A 15,989-nucleotide genomic window follows, 5' to 3' on the forward strand; every position below is an offset into this window, starting at 1 on the left:
GACTGAAAAGAAAAAATCACAACCTAAAAAAAGTCTGTTTTACTCTTAAAAGTACCTTAAACCTAAAACAATAGTTGTATTCCGTTGTAAGAATATACTTGTAAATTTCTTTCGTAATTCATTTTAATTTTTGCTAAAACACAAATAAAAATCAGAAATGTTTTTGACGGTTTTTTAAGTAATTTTAACTCATAAAAAATTCTAAACTCCCCAAAAAATCACCAATGAATTTTTAGAAAAAATAGCATAAAAAGTTTGGTCCAAAGACCTTGTGTACAAAAGAACCTTTCTGTTGTGTATAAAATGTTTTAAAGTTTTTAGCAGTTGCTGTAGGAATTATTTTTGACATGAGTTTTAAAACTTTTCAAGTTATTTTAAATTTCAATTGTGCTAAGATTTGGTTCATTTAAGCTTACGTAAGTTTTAATACACTTAAAGCCAAATAGAGCCAAACACAAGCAAAAGAAAAACCCTAGCTCTAAACATTTAAATAAAACTCTTGGTTTATTTTTAAGTCATTATATTGGTCAATAGTCGGTTTTCAGCCCACTGTTGACCAGCTAATTTTACAAATTGTTGCTCCAAATTTCAAGCAAAACTTTAAACTGGCTAATCATTAATCTAAATTGTAAAACAAAACATGATGGCAGTAATTTGATATACGAATGCTAAACAAACATAACTTGAAAGTATTTAGTTTAATTATGAGGCTTTGCTTAGATAAGCACTTTTTGTTGCTTTTACTATAATAGTTTTTGATAACATTTTGTTGATTTAGCTTAGAAAATATAAAAAGTACTACAAGAAAAACTACAGCAAAAAAATATAGGTAGGAATTTGTTATTACTCTGACACTTCGTGTTTTCAAGAAGAAAATTATAAGACATAGTTTTAAGCAATTCCATGCAACGATTTTAAAGCTTTTTTAATTTCTGTTCAGTTGGGCAAGTACATGTAAGTACTGTAGTATGCAGAATGTTATAAAGGGGTGTATTCATTTTATAATGTCCCAATCAAGATTAACAAAATAATTGTTACGTAGTAAAACTTAGTTATTAAAACTAAAGGTAAATAGAAATGTGACTAATGAGAAATAGCATTTGAAACATTTTAAACAATGTGTTTATTTTTCAAAAGTTCAGATAACTTTTATATCAGGCTTATATGACTTCCTTTTGTACTTAAAAAAATGTTGAATCAGTTAAACAAAAACTTTTGTTTACATAAAAAGCCTTCAGTAAAACAAAGTATTTATTTTAATGTAATATTCGGAAAAGAATTTTCTTTTGTTACAAAGGCGATCTAAACTTTAATTATGTTCATCTCTTAAATATTAAAGCTTTGTTAGTAATGTTATTGTTTTATTTTAGATGAAATCATTTTACGCTTATTTTAGACATGGCAGAAACGATAAAAACATTGATAATTTTTACAATTTGCTGCAGTGTTAGCGTTCTTCTATCAACTTTGATAGTCTGCCTCAAACCTAAACAGATAATAACTTCAAAGTACTCATTTGAAGAAAGCAACGGATCTCTAAAGTGGTTTAGAGAAACGAAAAATGTGCTTGAAATCGAATCGTTTCAACGAAAAAACTTTGAGAGCACACCGGAATGCTTCAAAGTGAAAAATTTTGTAAAAGAAGTTCCAATGCCAAACTCAAATACACAAGTGAGTTACTTTTGTAATCTACGTGCTTCAATTCAATAGCTAACTGTAAGTTTTAGTCAAATAAGACAACGAGAGTCCTTTTGTTTATTCAAAACTTTAAAACATTACCGGTACTATTAATATTTTAAATCAAAGCATGCTTAGCTAAAAAACGAAGCAAACAAATTAGTTCTGTACAAATTTTGTTATAAACTTCAAACAATGAACACAATTGCACAGTGTTGGGACGTGAGCTCGGCTCGTCCACTAGCCAACAGCTGCCAGTCCAGTTCGAACCAACCGCTGTTCGAAGACTGCGTTCGGGTCAGGTCGAGTTGGTACGGGGGCAGCGAGACTTTTGTGCAGAAATGGCCGTTCAGCCTCCACAACCTGCCCCCCAACCCATACCTCACCACCGACCTGCCCAAGCGCTTCGGGAACGTCCTCGAAAGGTACTTTCTCTCCTCCGACGCGGTTTCGCTCCGCTTCCCCGACGAGACGCCCCTGCACGCGTCGGTGGCCGCAAACGACCGGATCTGCTTCGAGTCCAAGCACGCCGAGGTCAGGTTCGGTCCCAACTACCAAAACGAAACCCGAGGCGACCTGAGCTTGGAGTACAGGGTGTGCGCGGGGGAAAACCCCAAAGCGCTGCATCAGTTTGCGACGAGCGAGGGAGGGTTCATTGAGAGAGCGCAGTCGCTGCCGGACGTCAAAGTGTTTCAACACCCGATCTGGTCGACATGGGCAAGGTTTGGATTTACTTTAATTTTCAACTCTAGTTCGAGCTTTTTGTTTTGATTTTAGCGCAATTTTGTAAACTAATGAATCAATAAATTTCATTTGGTATGTTAACTAATCTAAAAATAAGTTTAACGACATTAAATGACAATTTAATTTTTATATTTGAGTTTGTTCCATTTTAGTTATAACTATTTGGACTCTTCTGTTTGGATATCAATAAAACATATGTTCTTAAACGTTTGTTGTTCTTTACAGCCACTTCGATTTTTATTAAAAAAATGATAAACGGAACTATTTAACCAGCTAAAGTATTGAAACGCAGGTACAAGTCTGAAATTAATCAGAGCGTGGTAGAAAGTTTTGCAGATGAAATATTAGCTAATGGCTACCCTAACAGTCAACTTGAAATCGACGACGGTTACGAGCAAAATTACGGAGATTTTGATTTTGATCCAGATAAATTTCCAGATGCAAAAAGCATGATTGAAACGTTGAAAACTAAAGTAAAGTATAAACATAACTATTCGAGTTTATTTTTTAAGCTTTAATAAACTACTTAGCTTCTTTTTTTTGAAACAATTGCATCAACTAAAAAATATTAACTCGTAGTATGTATTTTTAGCTAGTAAAGAAGTATCTAAAAATATTGTTTAAAATGTTACATTAAAATATTATATAAATTTAAAACTTTTCAGAATTAATATACCCATATCAGTTACATGCTTAATTGTGAAACTTTAAGGGCTTCGAAGTCACAACATGGGTGACTCCCTTCATCAGCGCCTCCAGCAAAAACTACCAGTTTGCGCGGGAAAACTCCTACTTCATCAACGGCGTCACCGGCAAACCGGAAGTCGTGACGTGGTGGAACGGAAGAGCGTCGGTGATCGACTTCACCAACGACCGAGCTTCCGGGTGGTACTGCGAGCTGCTGCGGGCCAACAAGCTCAAGTACCAGCTCAAGTCGTTCAAGTTCGACGCGGGCGAGACCACCTACCTCCCCGAAAGCGGGCTGCAGTTCGCGTCGAAACCCGACGAAAACCCGGGAGTTTACACGAGTCTGTACGCTGAGGCGGCGTTTTGCGCGGGAAACACCACCATGGAGATGCGGTCGGCGTGGAAGAACCAGCGGGTGCCGGCCTTCACGCGCACCATGGACAAGGGCTCGTCGTTCGAGGTTTTCAGGGGCCTGGACACCGTCATCCCGACCGTGCTGACCTTCGGCATTATCGGCTACCCGTTCGTCATCCCCGACATGATCGGCGGCAACTCTCTCGGTCGAGGGGAAAAACCCGATAAGGAACTTTACGTCAGGTGGCTGCAGCTGACCGCCTTCCTGCCCGTCATGCAGTTCTCGGTGGCGCCGTGGCAGTACGACGAAGAAGTCAACCGGTTGGCGAGGAGGTTCGTCGACCTCCACGAGAAGACGGTTTACCCGGAAGTGGTGCGCGCCTCGCAGAGGTACGTGTCGGGGGAAATGGTCCTGCCCGCGTCGCCGCTCTGGTTCGAAGAAGATTTCTCCCGACCCTCGGACTCGCCGTCCTTCGAAATCGCCGACCAGTTCGTCGTCGGGGACAGGTACATGGTGGCGCCCGTTTTGGAGCGGGGACGGACCAGCAGGGACATTTATTTCCCGGGCAGCGCGGAAGTGGTTTGGAAGGACAAGATGAGGGGCGATTGTGACGTCGCAGCGGACGAAAGTTGCTTTGTTCGCGGTGGTTCCTGGCTGAAGGACTATGAAGTTCCTCTCTCGCAAATATCTTGGTGGGAGAAAACGTGAAAAAAAATGCTCACATTTGAAACTCTTAAATTTTTCTAACATTCAATGCAAATTTATACATATACTAATTGATAAACAAGTAAATAAAAAACTGTAGCAAAACTGGTTATGTAACACAATATCTTTTTTATCTAACTAGAACTTTCTACAGATTTAATTTGAACTTATTTTGTTTTAAAAATTATAATTCATTAACTTATTCTTTCAAGAATTCATTTTACAAACTAAGTTTCTAAATAAATTCTTGAAGAATAAATTTAGTATTTTTCCTTCAATAGTTGAGATCTTTTTATTTGTTTTCTTAAAATCAACACATATAAAATTATAACTCATTTGAAAATAGTTTTCTATGTGTAATAAATTGTAATTGAACTTAAAAACTAACAAATTAGCTAAATTAAAACTGCATAGTTAAAATTAAATAGTTTTATACAAATAATTAAAAGCGAATTGTGTTATCTACATTACAAATATATATATATATATATATATATATATATATATATATATATATATATATATATATATATATTATACTTTGACCTTCAAAATTTTTCTTAACTCAAGTGAAATTACTGTACTAAAAGGTAAATATTAAAAGTTTTTAATTGTTCAAATAACAAAACTCAAAAAACATTAAGAAAACAAGTTGTAAATTTATTACTGTTTTACGTTATTGATTATTTAAACTTTAAACTTTTTTATTAAAAACAGGTTTTGTTTTCAATATGACTAATAAAAAAACAAAATAATAAATAGTGCTTTATTTTACAAAACTTTTAATAAAGTTTACAAATGAAACTATATAACCTAAAACAAATTGAAACTCAAAATCAAAATCCAACAACGTAATGAAAAATACTTTATCATAAGCTAAAAGTTTTTATTGAATGAAGTCTTTTAAGTTTGCAAAATATTATCGAAGTTGTAATGTACTCCTAGGCCAGGGTTTCCCAAACTCATTTACTAAATCGCCCCCTTTTCAGAAATTTGAAAAAAAATCGCCCCCCCCCCCCCCCCCCACGATTATACAAAGTAGTTTTTCTTTTGAGTACAAACTTTTGAGCTAAAGAAAGTTGTGTTCGAAATGTAATTTAGTCTGGTACTTCTTATGCACGCACTTTTGTGTTCAAAGTAGTTTACAGGGCTTGAGAAAATAATTTACAGTTATTTTTTTTGAAGCCCAGTAAAGTGTATTAAAATACTTAATTATAAAAAAGCCTTGTGTAATCTGTAATCAATCCTGTTTAAATATGAACTGTTTTGAAACTAATGAAACTTTAAGGTCAGTGGTGGACAACTTTTGTAGTCAGCAATTCATATTTAATAAAAAATCTTTTCTAGTTTCAACTCGTTAAAAATGTAATTGCGGGCTGCATGATTTAAAAAAATAACAGTTAAGAAAATTAAAAAACTCGAGCAAAATTGTAATAAAATGATTTAGTAATTCAGATTTAATGTAATACCATTGTGATCTAGGGTATACTATTGTGAACTGAAAACGATATTAAAGCGTATTTCAAAATATTAAGTATCAGAAAACTAAATTTTATTTATTTTGCACAATTAGTTTTCAATTTACTTAGCGGGTCGAAATTCGACTGGATCTAAGCCGTAGGTTACCTATCTGAAATCTTAACTGAAGCCTGACATTATAATAATAGGTCATATAACAAATTTTGGACATTTAGAAGTTAATACTAAGTAACTTATCTAAGCCGCACAAAGTACTTAAATTATTTTATAAATAGGAATGTTCTAAAATAACTATACCAGAGATTAAAAAACTATAAAAAATGAACAGTTTATTTTACACATAATAAAATAAAAATTATAAAATAATTTCGTATCTAGTTTGAGGAAGTTTAACCGAGTGGTTGGTTATCTCACATGAAAAGTGGTTTCATCAACAGCTTCAGTTAATGCAGTAAATTTATTAATTTCTATGCTAAGATATATTGTAAGCAAGTTAGTTGTAAAGTTAAAAAATTAATTTTAATTTTTTTAAACTATTTGTTTCGTTGTAGAATACCATGAAATAGTATTTGACTTGGAATAATCTTTAGGAAACTAAACCTTAATTCTAGCATTTTTTTTTCTTTATTTAAATTCAAAAAAAAACCAATATTTTAAACTTAATTCTGTGAACAGAAAGTAATCAGTTAAAAAAAACTTTTAATTAGGTTAAAATTTTGTTTTGTAACTGTTGCAGTCTTTTTGATGGCTTATTTAGTTCTGTTTAAAAAGTTTTTTTTTCTAGCTATTAGGCTATAATAATTTAACAGAGGAAAATAGTGAAAAACTAAAAGCTAGTGTTGAAGTATTAAAATAACTAAGTATATTCTAATTAATAATATATTAAATTAAGATAAAACAAAAAACAGTTGTATTAATAGATTGAAACTCTTTAATAATAAACCAAGTTAGAAAATAAAATTGAGTTTAAGAAACTTTTAAATGAAAAAGTAGAAGTCATTTCAAATAGAGACCTCAAATTTATACTCTTTTAAAACCAAAAAATTTCTTTTTAGAAATAAAAACTTTAATGGTTATCAAAATTTTACAATCAGATAATAGTTATATAGTGAAATAAGTTATATACAGATTAAACAAGTAATAACAAAAACCTGTCAAATAAAGGTCTTTCACACAAATATTTTAATCACTATGCTATTAAAACTTTTAGTGTAATGTAAAACGACGAATATGAACTACAGAATTAACCAGGTCAAAATAAAACTATTAACAACTTTAAAACATAAACCATTTAATAAATATAGTAGACTTCCGCTTGAGTTCGCACTTTGAAAAAAATCAAAAAGTGCAAACTTAAAAAATTATTACCATATGTTTTTTACAAAATGACAAATTTCAATATGTTATATGCAATAATGTTATGAATAAGCATGAAATCCACTAAAACATAAAACAAACTTTCATTAAAAAAAAAAGATCTATATAAGCTATTAAATATTGTATATATTTAATTTTATTAATATTTAGTTAGTAATAGACTTTACTTTAGTTAATATTAAGAAAATATAAATTTGCACTTTTTTTGGTAAAAAAAGCGAACTCAAGAGGAAGTCTACCGTAATTAATATTTATTAGGCATTATGCAAACCTGTTGTAGAATAAATAGCTTAATAAAGTGTGTTATTATAAAAAGACTACTTAAATACAATACAAACCAGGTTAAATAAGAAATATTTCAAAATATTAAATAAAATTAAAAGACTTTCATAAAATAATGTCTGCTACTGAAGTCTAATATAATGTGAAGGATGAGGTTCATGACTGCTTGCAAGTTTTTCTAATCTGATTCTTAATCAGTAAAATAGAGCCTTAAGTCACCTCCTTTATAAATATTTAGATTAGATCTTTTGCTCAAGATGTTGATGGCTGAACTGAAAGCTTTCTCAACAACATAGCTGGAAGGAAAAGCTATAAACAACAATCTAAATTACTCTCAAATGATTGGATACTTTTGCCTTAGTTTTTGTTGAGTCCAAAAGCTTTCATTACGTTCTTTGGAAGAATTTACTTTAAGTTCAAGGTCAGTTTGTAAGTCTGAGAAGGTTTCCTGTAAGTCGTTTACTTCAAAAGTATCTGCCTCGAAGGGATCCATATTTTTATCTATATGGTAGTTTTTTTGTGTAAAATCTAAATTTTACTACTTAATATGTTAAAATTGTTCAAAATCCCAGATTTTTTCCTGTTTTTTTTTTGCATAAATTGTCAAATTCCAGGTTTTTGCAGGTTGCTAGGTAAATTGGCAACCCTGTATAGTTTTATTTCTTAGTCTAACTTAGTGACTTTTTAAAAATCATCTGGAAATATCATGAGGTGATAGTTAATAATAAATAACATAGATTTTTACAAACCATTTATGATCCCAAATAACATATATGTCAAGTTATAAAACAGAGAGAGGGATTCTATTCGTCTATGGTATATGTAGTTGTTAAATAAGGAAATCTATGAATGAAAATATAGTATTTACTTGAAAGTAGGAGTCATAAGCACTTGATTTTTTTTCTATTTTTTACATAAAGAAAATAAAAAATTTTATTAAAGTTTTACCTCAGGATCAAACAATTAATAGCAAGCTAAAATTAATAAAATAGCAAGAAAAAAAATAAAATTCTTATGACAGCCCAAAATTTTAAAATCGCCCCCTTACTAGTTATCGCCCACCCTTTTGCCCCTTACTAATTATCGCCCCCTGAAATACGAAAATCGCCCCCAGGGGGCGATATCGCCCACTTTGGGAAACCCTGTCCTAGGCCTGGAGTAGGAACTATTGTTAATTAGGGGAAGTCTCCTTTTTTGTGCTAAATGCTTTGAGCGTTTATCTCCTAAGGCTTTTACTGAATTTAACTGACTCATTAGGTTTAACTTAGTAACTAATAAACATGTAATAAACTTACTATTAAGAATTTTTTTAATGAAAGTAGTTTATTGAAAAAGTGATAAAGCAGCTAATATCCGTAAGTAAACACAACAAGTAAACACAAAAGTTCTACAAATAAAAAAGTTCTTAATATTGTACTTCAAATTTTTGAATGCCACAATCTTAAATATAAAAATAGATCTTACTAATAATACAGAGTCTTAATATGTGTTGTGCTTCTTGCAAAACGATCGCTTTACTGAGCATAAAAACAAACATTGTTAAAGTTTTATTATGTGATTTGATAAACAATCGTCTAACGCCCACTTGCGGCCATTTAAAAAACAACTAAATATACACTTTGTTACAGTAACAGCAGTTTCTTCTTAATAACTTTCACAAAAAATACAATGTATAAAAAGATATAAAAATTTTAATTAAAATCTACTGTTATTATTTGTTAAACAACTTTAATTAAAGCTTATTTGTTTATATAAGACTAAAATAATTGTTTTAGTTTTGTCGTCTAAGTACAAAGAAAAAAAAGATTTTATAAACAGATAGTAAACATAAAAAAATGCTTTGCTCTCTCGGGATTTTCAACTATAAGTTAAACATTGTTCAAACGAAGTACGAAGAAAGTGCAAACACAATCTTATTCCAATATCTTAGCTTCAAGAAACAATTGGTCGTTTTTGACGAATCCCTCGTTTTCCAGCCGATGACGGCTGATGAACAGGATGGATCCGGATCCGAGCTCGATGTCGGAGTTGGGAGTTGTGAAGGAGGAGTTTTTCGAATCGAACCTGAAAACGTCTTCGTGGTTCTCGCTACCACGCTGTTGGTTGATCAAGGTCAACTTGACCTGCATAAATTATAAAAAAAACTTAAAGTTTTAAGTTATGAAAATTACCGTTTTGAAAAAAAGCACGAATTTCAAAAACAGTTAGTATTTTTCTAGTGCGTAAATCCTCACTTTGTAGCAAAAAGGCCAGTTGAGTACTTCGTCATAGTTCCCTTTCATTACGACCAACAGGACCGAAAGATGAGTCCCTTTTCCTGTTTTGCAGAATATCCAACTTGGTTTGAATAAACAAGTTTAACTATCAACTGGAATTTTAAATGTTTTATTTTATTTAAATAATTTATTTATTTATTTATTTAAATCCAACTTGGTTCGAAAATGTTTTGTCTAATAAAACTTCAAACCAACAGTTTGATTTATTTAGCAGTTTGATGTAAACAGCTTTCGAAACTAGTATTAAACACTAACTTGTTATATTTAAGCAACTTTTTTATTATAAAAATTAAAATTAGTATAAAGTGTTTCAAACCAACCTCTTTCGTAGCCGTTCAAGTAGGCGCGCAACGACACCTTGTATCCGAACCTGTTCGTGTAAAATGGTTTACTGTTCACGAAAGAGGGGTTTTCCCTCAACGCGCTCATCTTCTTCTTGTGGTACTCGCATATCTTCCACGTGAACCTTCCATCGTAACTCGTTTCTTCCAAATCCTGTTTTATATTTTTTTAAAGCAATGCATTTATTTATCTTTTTCTTATAACGCTGATTTTCGACTCTAAATTGCAGAAAAATGAAAAAAAAAAATCATGACCAACTACAAACATTGTGGCATAAAAATAAATAGTTTATTGTTCTTTTTTTTGTGCTTTTGTTTAGAGTTGTTATTTATGATGGGTAAAAAAATACTATATGTCTAAAACAAAGTACAAAATTTAAGTTGCTATAGTATTTTAAAACAAATATTTCATATTTTATAAGGTCGTAGAAAACATAAGTGCGAAAAATTGTATTCGTGTGTATTCTTTAAAAAATATATAACTCCTTTGGTTAAAATTGTTTATGGTTTTTTGATGACACCTAAAAAATATTTTTTATATTAACAATAACTTCAGAAAATATGTAAAACTGTCTAAAATATAATTACGTTTCTTAAACAAGCGTTTTTAACTAAATTGAGACTTTAGTCAAGTGAAGCTTAACACTAAAACTTAAGTTAAAAGTTTTATTTTATTCAAACTAACAACAAGTTTGTAACACTAATTTGTATTTCTTAAACAATGTTAATTTTGATAACGATAAAACATAAATAAGGGCCATAAAAATATATAAAATAATAAACGATTTTTTTTAATTAACACAAACTAATTTAAGTACTCTAAAAAACACCTTAAAAGCTATTGGTAAATTAAATTTACTAAGAAATCTAAAGTTCAAAACAAAGTGTGACGTAACAAACAAGTTATGACGCGACAAACCGCGAGTCTGAAGTGATCTTCCGTGAGTGCTTGTTCGCATAGCTTCTGATGGTTCGACAACTTCTTTATCTCGTGATTCGCATAAGTGTCTGCAAAACGCTTACTTTAAACTCAAAGTAAAAGATTAAAGCCGCTAAGTTTTAAACTTATTTACGTTTTAATTTTTTTATTATCGTTGATTTTTGTTTTTTGCTAAACATATTTAAATCGAAATTCTGTTATATTCGCCTATAAGTCTGTATTTTTTAGCAACATTGAACATTTTTTAACAAACGAAATGTCTCTTTTTGAGTTTTTTTGTTTTAGGAATTGAGAAATTTTTTTAGGTTTTTTTTAACACTTTTAAGTTTTAAGTTTAAGTTTTCTAAGTTTATAATATAAGTTCTAAGTTAATTATCGCAAAAGCTGACCGGTTCTTCTCTAACAAAAAGGCATACTACCTGCCTATACTATTTATCCCACTTATAAACTGTGTATAGAAAAGGTTGTTTTTAAACTACTATAAAAGTACTTAGGTTTTGAAGACTTTGTTTAAAATGAAAAGTTCTTCTTACTATTGTGTTTTGAAAATTAAATTTTGTAAAAACACGAATATTTTTGCTAAGAAAGACTAAAATAAGTTTAATATTATATACTGCTTGAAAACATTTATTCAAATTAGTTATAAAAATACAGTTTACACTAAAAAAGAATAAGTATTATAAAAAAAAAAACTATCTAAGGCTCAGAATTTTTTCTGTCACGAAAAGATATAAAACTAAAAAATATTCCATTAATAAAAACAAGTGCATAACTTTTGCTTTGTTCTGTTAGTTAGCCTATATAAAACGAACAAATACACATAAAATCATTAGTAATTTTTTGCAGAAAAAATTATGAAAATAACATACTAGTATGACTCAGTTCTTCGCCAATTTTGTTTACAACTTTTTCCAGCTTGGCTATTTTAATCGACAGCGCATCTACTTTCTCAATAAGCGCTGATAATGTTTGGGAAATTTCATAACTTGTAGTTTCCATTTGTCAAGTTTTAAGTCGAACTATGTTTGAAATATGTACTGAACTTAAAATCACTAAAATAAAATACCATGCCTTTATAAAGGTGTAAGTTTTTAAAACTAAAAAAGCATTATTGTAAATATTCTGTAAGATGTTTGTTTGAAATTTAACTTATTTTGATAATATTTAATTTAATTGTTTTTTTATTAAAACTAAGTACTAATCTTTTTCTAATCATTAACATAATCAAGTTAATGGAAAAAACAACTAGTAGACACAATTTATAGCATTTGCAATGCTGAAAACTCTACTAATATATCTTTAAAAAACAGTTATTTGCTTTTTCTACATTAAATGTGTACTTTTACTTTTACATTCTAAAAGCTTTAAAATGCAGTTTTCAAATTCTAACACTGTAAAGTTATTTTTACTAACTAACTGTAAAAAAGTTCCAAAAAAAAAACTAGTGAACCAGTAGCTTTCAACTTAATACTTCATTTATTCAAAGAAGAAAGTCAAAAATGGTATTGGCATAGTCTGACAATTTAAGAGAACTAAGGAAAAAGTTTTTTTAAGTTTTAAGACGTCATTAAAAAACAAGCACCAAGCAATTGAATCTAATTACAGTAAAAAGTCGAGTTCAAGTGTTTTTTCAAGTTTTTTCGTGAAGTGTAAAAATACTGAATATAAGCATATAAATTTTTTGTTGTGGTAAATAGATTAAAAACTAAACTCGTTCAAAGTTAAATTAAATGAATAGGACAGTCTAAAAATAAATTTAGTTTTAAATCTAAACAACTTAAAATTTTCGTTTTTCTTATGTTAAATAAAGTACGGACACTTCAGAGAATAATAAGAACAAAATAGTTTTTAAAATAAATTACTGCAATCTGTATATATACGCGAGCGCAGTATAAATATTTTCACACCAACTTCATTTCTGGTGATATTCAAAACTTTAAGGAGACGAATAAACCCCAACTCGCTTTATTAAATAATAATACTTTAATTGTATTTACAAAGTAAGGAGGGGAGGCTGAAGTTTCGCAGATATTCAAAATCAGATATTCGTATTTTTGAACAGATATTCGCTATAACAGGTTTTCGTAAAAAATAAATGGAGCTTACAGTTCTTATTCAATTTATACGAAAAAAATCTTAATCGATTCGTCTTGCTTTTTAGATATTACATTTTCGGTTTAAATTGAATAAAATCATAAAAAAATATATTTTGACCTCAAAGTTCAACTAATTTTTTGCTTTTTTATTCTATAAAAAACAACTAAGTTTCGTAAAAAATTAAAGGAGCTTACAAATCTTATAAAACTTAAACAAAAAACATCTTAAACGATTCGTCTTGCTTTGTAGATATTACATTTTTGGTTTAGATTGAATATAATCATTAAAAAAAAATATTTTTTTGACCTCAAAGTTCAACTAATTTTTTGCTTGTTTATTCTATATAAAACAACTAAGTTTCGTAATAAATTAATGGAGCTCACAGTTCTTATTCAATTTAAACAAAAAACATCTTAAACGATTTGTCTAGCTTGTTAGATATTACACTTTTGGTTTAGATTGAATAAAATCATTAAAAAAAAATTTTTTTTGACCTTAAAGTTCAACTAATATTTTTTTGTTTATTCTATATAAAACAACTAAGTTTCGTAAAAAAATAATGGAGCTTACACTTCTTATTCAATTTAGACAAAAAACATCTTAACCGATTCGTCTTGCTTTGTACATATTACATTTTATGTTTAGATTGAATAAAATCATTAATAAAATATTTTTTTCGACCTCAAAGTTCAACTAATTTTTTGCTTGTTTATTCTATGTAAATCATTTAAAATAAGTTACGACCTAAAAACCAATCAATTTTTCCGTCGGTTTTCTTAACAAAAGTAAACATTTTTTCAATTTGACTTTTCAATTCTAGATTATTTCAAAAAAATAATTCAAGCCATTTGTCTCGTTTAAAAATATCAAATACTTGTTCAGATTAAAGATAAACACAAAACCTTATACCTATTTTTAATCTACTGTTTTTAAAATTTGCTCAAATTTCAATTTAATTTCAATATTTTATTAAATTCTATACAGATGGCTGAAGATATACTAAAAGTATTTCCAAAAAAACCTAATGAAAACATAAAGTTTAGCAATACAGAGAAGAAATCGGATAAAAAAAGAGTAAAAATTGGAATTTATATGTTAGCAGCTGAAGGTTTGTAACAGTTGAAAAAGTATTTCAGCACAGAAACCAAGCCAAAATAATTGTTATTATGCGATTTCATTATCAGATGAAATAAAGAAAGAAGCAGCAAAGGGAAAATCATATCACGAAGTATATCGTTAAGATTTAAAGACTCTTATCTTATTGATTAAAATAGATAATTCTTTAAATTTCATTTTAATACTTATTATTTCGTTACAATATTTTGATATAGATAAAAACGTCATGAATAAAATGACATATTGTTTAAGATGTTTTTTATTTAAAAAGGATAAGAATTGTAAGCTAAAAGAAACTTAGTTGTTTAACAAAAGAAAATAACAGTATTTTAGAATTAGAAATAATGTTTGTATTTAATCTAAACAAAAAATTTAATATCTACAAAGCTAGACGATTTCGTTTAAGGTGTTTTTTTTTGTCTAAGTTTGATAAGAATTGTAAGCTCCATTATTTTTTTACGAAACTTAGTTGTTTTATATAGAATAAACAAGAAAAAAATTAGTTGCACTTTGAGGTCAAAAAAAATATTATTTTTTATGATTTTTTTCAATCTAAACCAAAAATGTAATATCTACAAAGCAAGACGAATCGTTTAAGATGTTTTTTGTCTAAGTTTAATAAGAATTGTAAGCTCCATTAATTTTTTACGAAACTTAGTTGTTTTATATAGAATAAACAAGAAAAAAATTAGTTGAACTTTGAGGTCCAAAAAATATGTTTTTTTTATGATTTTATTCAATATAAACCAAAAATGTAATATCTACAAAGCAAGACGAATCGTTTAAGATGTTTTTGTCTAAGTTTAATAAGAACTATAAGCTCCATTAATTTTTTACGAAATTTAGTTGTTTCATATAGTATAAACAAGAAAAAAATTAGTTAAACTTTGAGGTCCAAAAAATATGTTTTTTTTATGATTATATTCAATATAAATCAAAAATGTAATATATACAAAGCAAGAAAAATCGTTTAAGATGTTTTTTGTCTAAATTGAATAAGAACTGTAAGCTCCATTAATTTTTTACGAAAACTTGTTTATAGCGAATATCTGTTCAAAAATGCGAATATCTGATTTTGAATATCTGCGAAACTTCAGCCTCCCAAAAAATTTGTAAGCATTGAGTTAAAATTTTGTTTGAGTTTCTACGATCAGGGTTGCCCAAAGATTTTTTGAACATTCTTATAGGTTTTCGAAACTTCTTTCAGGTCTTCTTAGTTAAAGTAAAAGCTTACGAGTCTACGCACATTTTGACAACAGCAAAAATGCGTAATTAAACGTGTGGTAGCAAGTTTACCTACTATGTTGGATATTTTCTGATAATGCATTTGATTAGAAACAGTTTTGAGACGTTTCCTTTTCTATAACTGGAGAAGTGAGATAGCACTTAGCTAAATACATTGCTAAATCAATAAATATAATATTTACAGCATTAGTATATTTTAATTTTTAGAGAATTCTAAAATGCGTAACTTAACGAGTTCGTAATCCGCGCGAGGTTATTGTACTAGTTTTTGATAAAAAATTAAATTTCAAAAAAAAAATGTCTTAGATAGTTAATTATATTGAAAAGATAATGTATGCTACTTTAACAGTGTTTTACAATTAAGAAAATTTTAAGGATACGAAAAAGTGTTTTGTATAATAACTTTTTCTGTATCTAATCAAAACTTCATTATTTTACATCTAAAAATTCCATTGTTATCAGGTTTGTTTTTTAATTATTTTAAAACAAGGTTTTTTTTTTCATAATTTAAATTGTCAAACGTTTCTTACCCCTAACTTTACTACGCATTGCCATAATTAGAAACCAAAAGTTTAGTAATTTGTGGCGAAAATAAACTTATTTCAGTCCAGTGAGCAACAATTTAAAAAGCGATTAATGGCAATTTTTAAAATCAGTAATTTTTTTAA

General features: G+C 29.1%; 2 protein-coding genes across 2 annotated transcripts; one reads left to right on the top strand and one right to left on the bottom strand.

Moving 5' to 3' along the window:
- The first annotated feature begins 1,398 nt into the window (after positions 1–1,398).
- On the top strand, positions 1,399–4,171 carry LOC145841272 (alpha-galactosidase MYORG-like). The gene is made up of 4 exons (XM_082948637.1): positions 1,399–1,671; positions 1,891–2,399; positions 2,714–2,894; positions 3,134–4,171. The coding sequence occupies exons 1-4, from the start codon at positions 1,399–1,401 to the stop codon at positions 4,169–4,171; spliced, it is 2,001 nt and encodes a 666-aa protein (XP_082804763.1).
- A 5,048-nt stretch (positions 4,172–9,219) lies between these two features.
- On the bottom strand, positions 9,220–11,862 carry LOC145841273 (TNF receptor-associated factor 3-like). Its single transcript, XM_082948638.1, has 5 exons — positions 11,733–11,862; positions 10,843–10,931; positions 9,903–10,077; positions 9,541–9,623; positions 9,220–9,429 (listed from the first exon to the last, which is right to left on the bottom strand). The coding sequence occupies exons 1-5, from the start codon at positions 11,860–11,862 to the stop codon at positions 9,220–9,222; spliced, it is 687 nt and encodes a 228-aa protein (XP_082804764.1).
- Between the last annotated feature and the right edge of the window lie 4,127 nt (positions 11,863–15,989).

The sequence above is a fragment of the Thalia democratica genome, chromosome 7 (assembly GCF_965202585.1).
Source record: "Thalia democratica chromosome 7, ktThaDemo2.hap1.1, whole genome shotgun sequence".
Classification (NCBI taxonomy): domain Eukaryota; kingdom Metazoa; phylum Chordata; class Thaliacea; order Salpida; family Salpidae; genus Thalia; species Thalia democratica.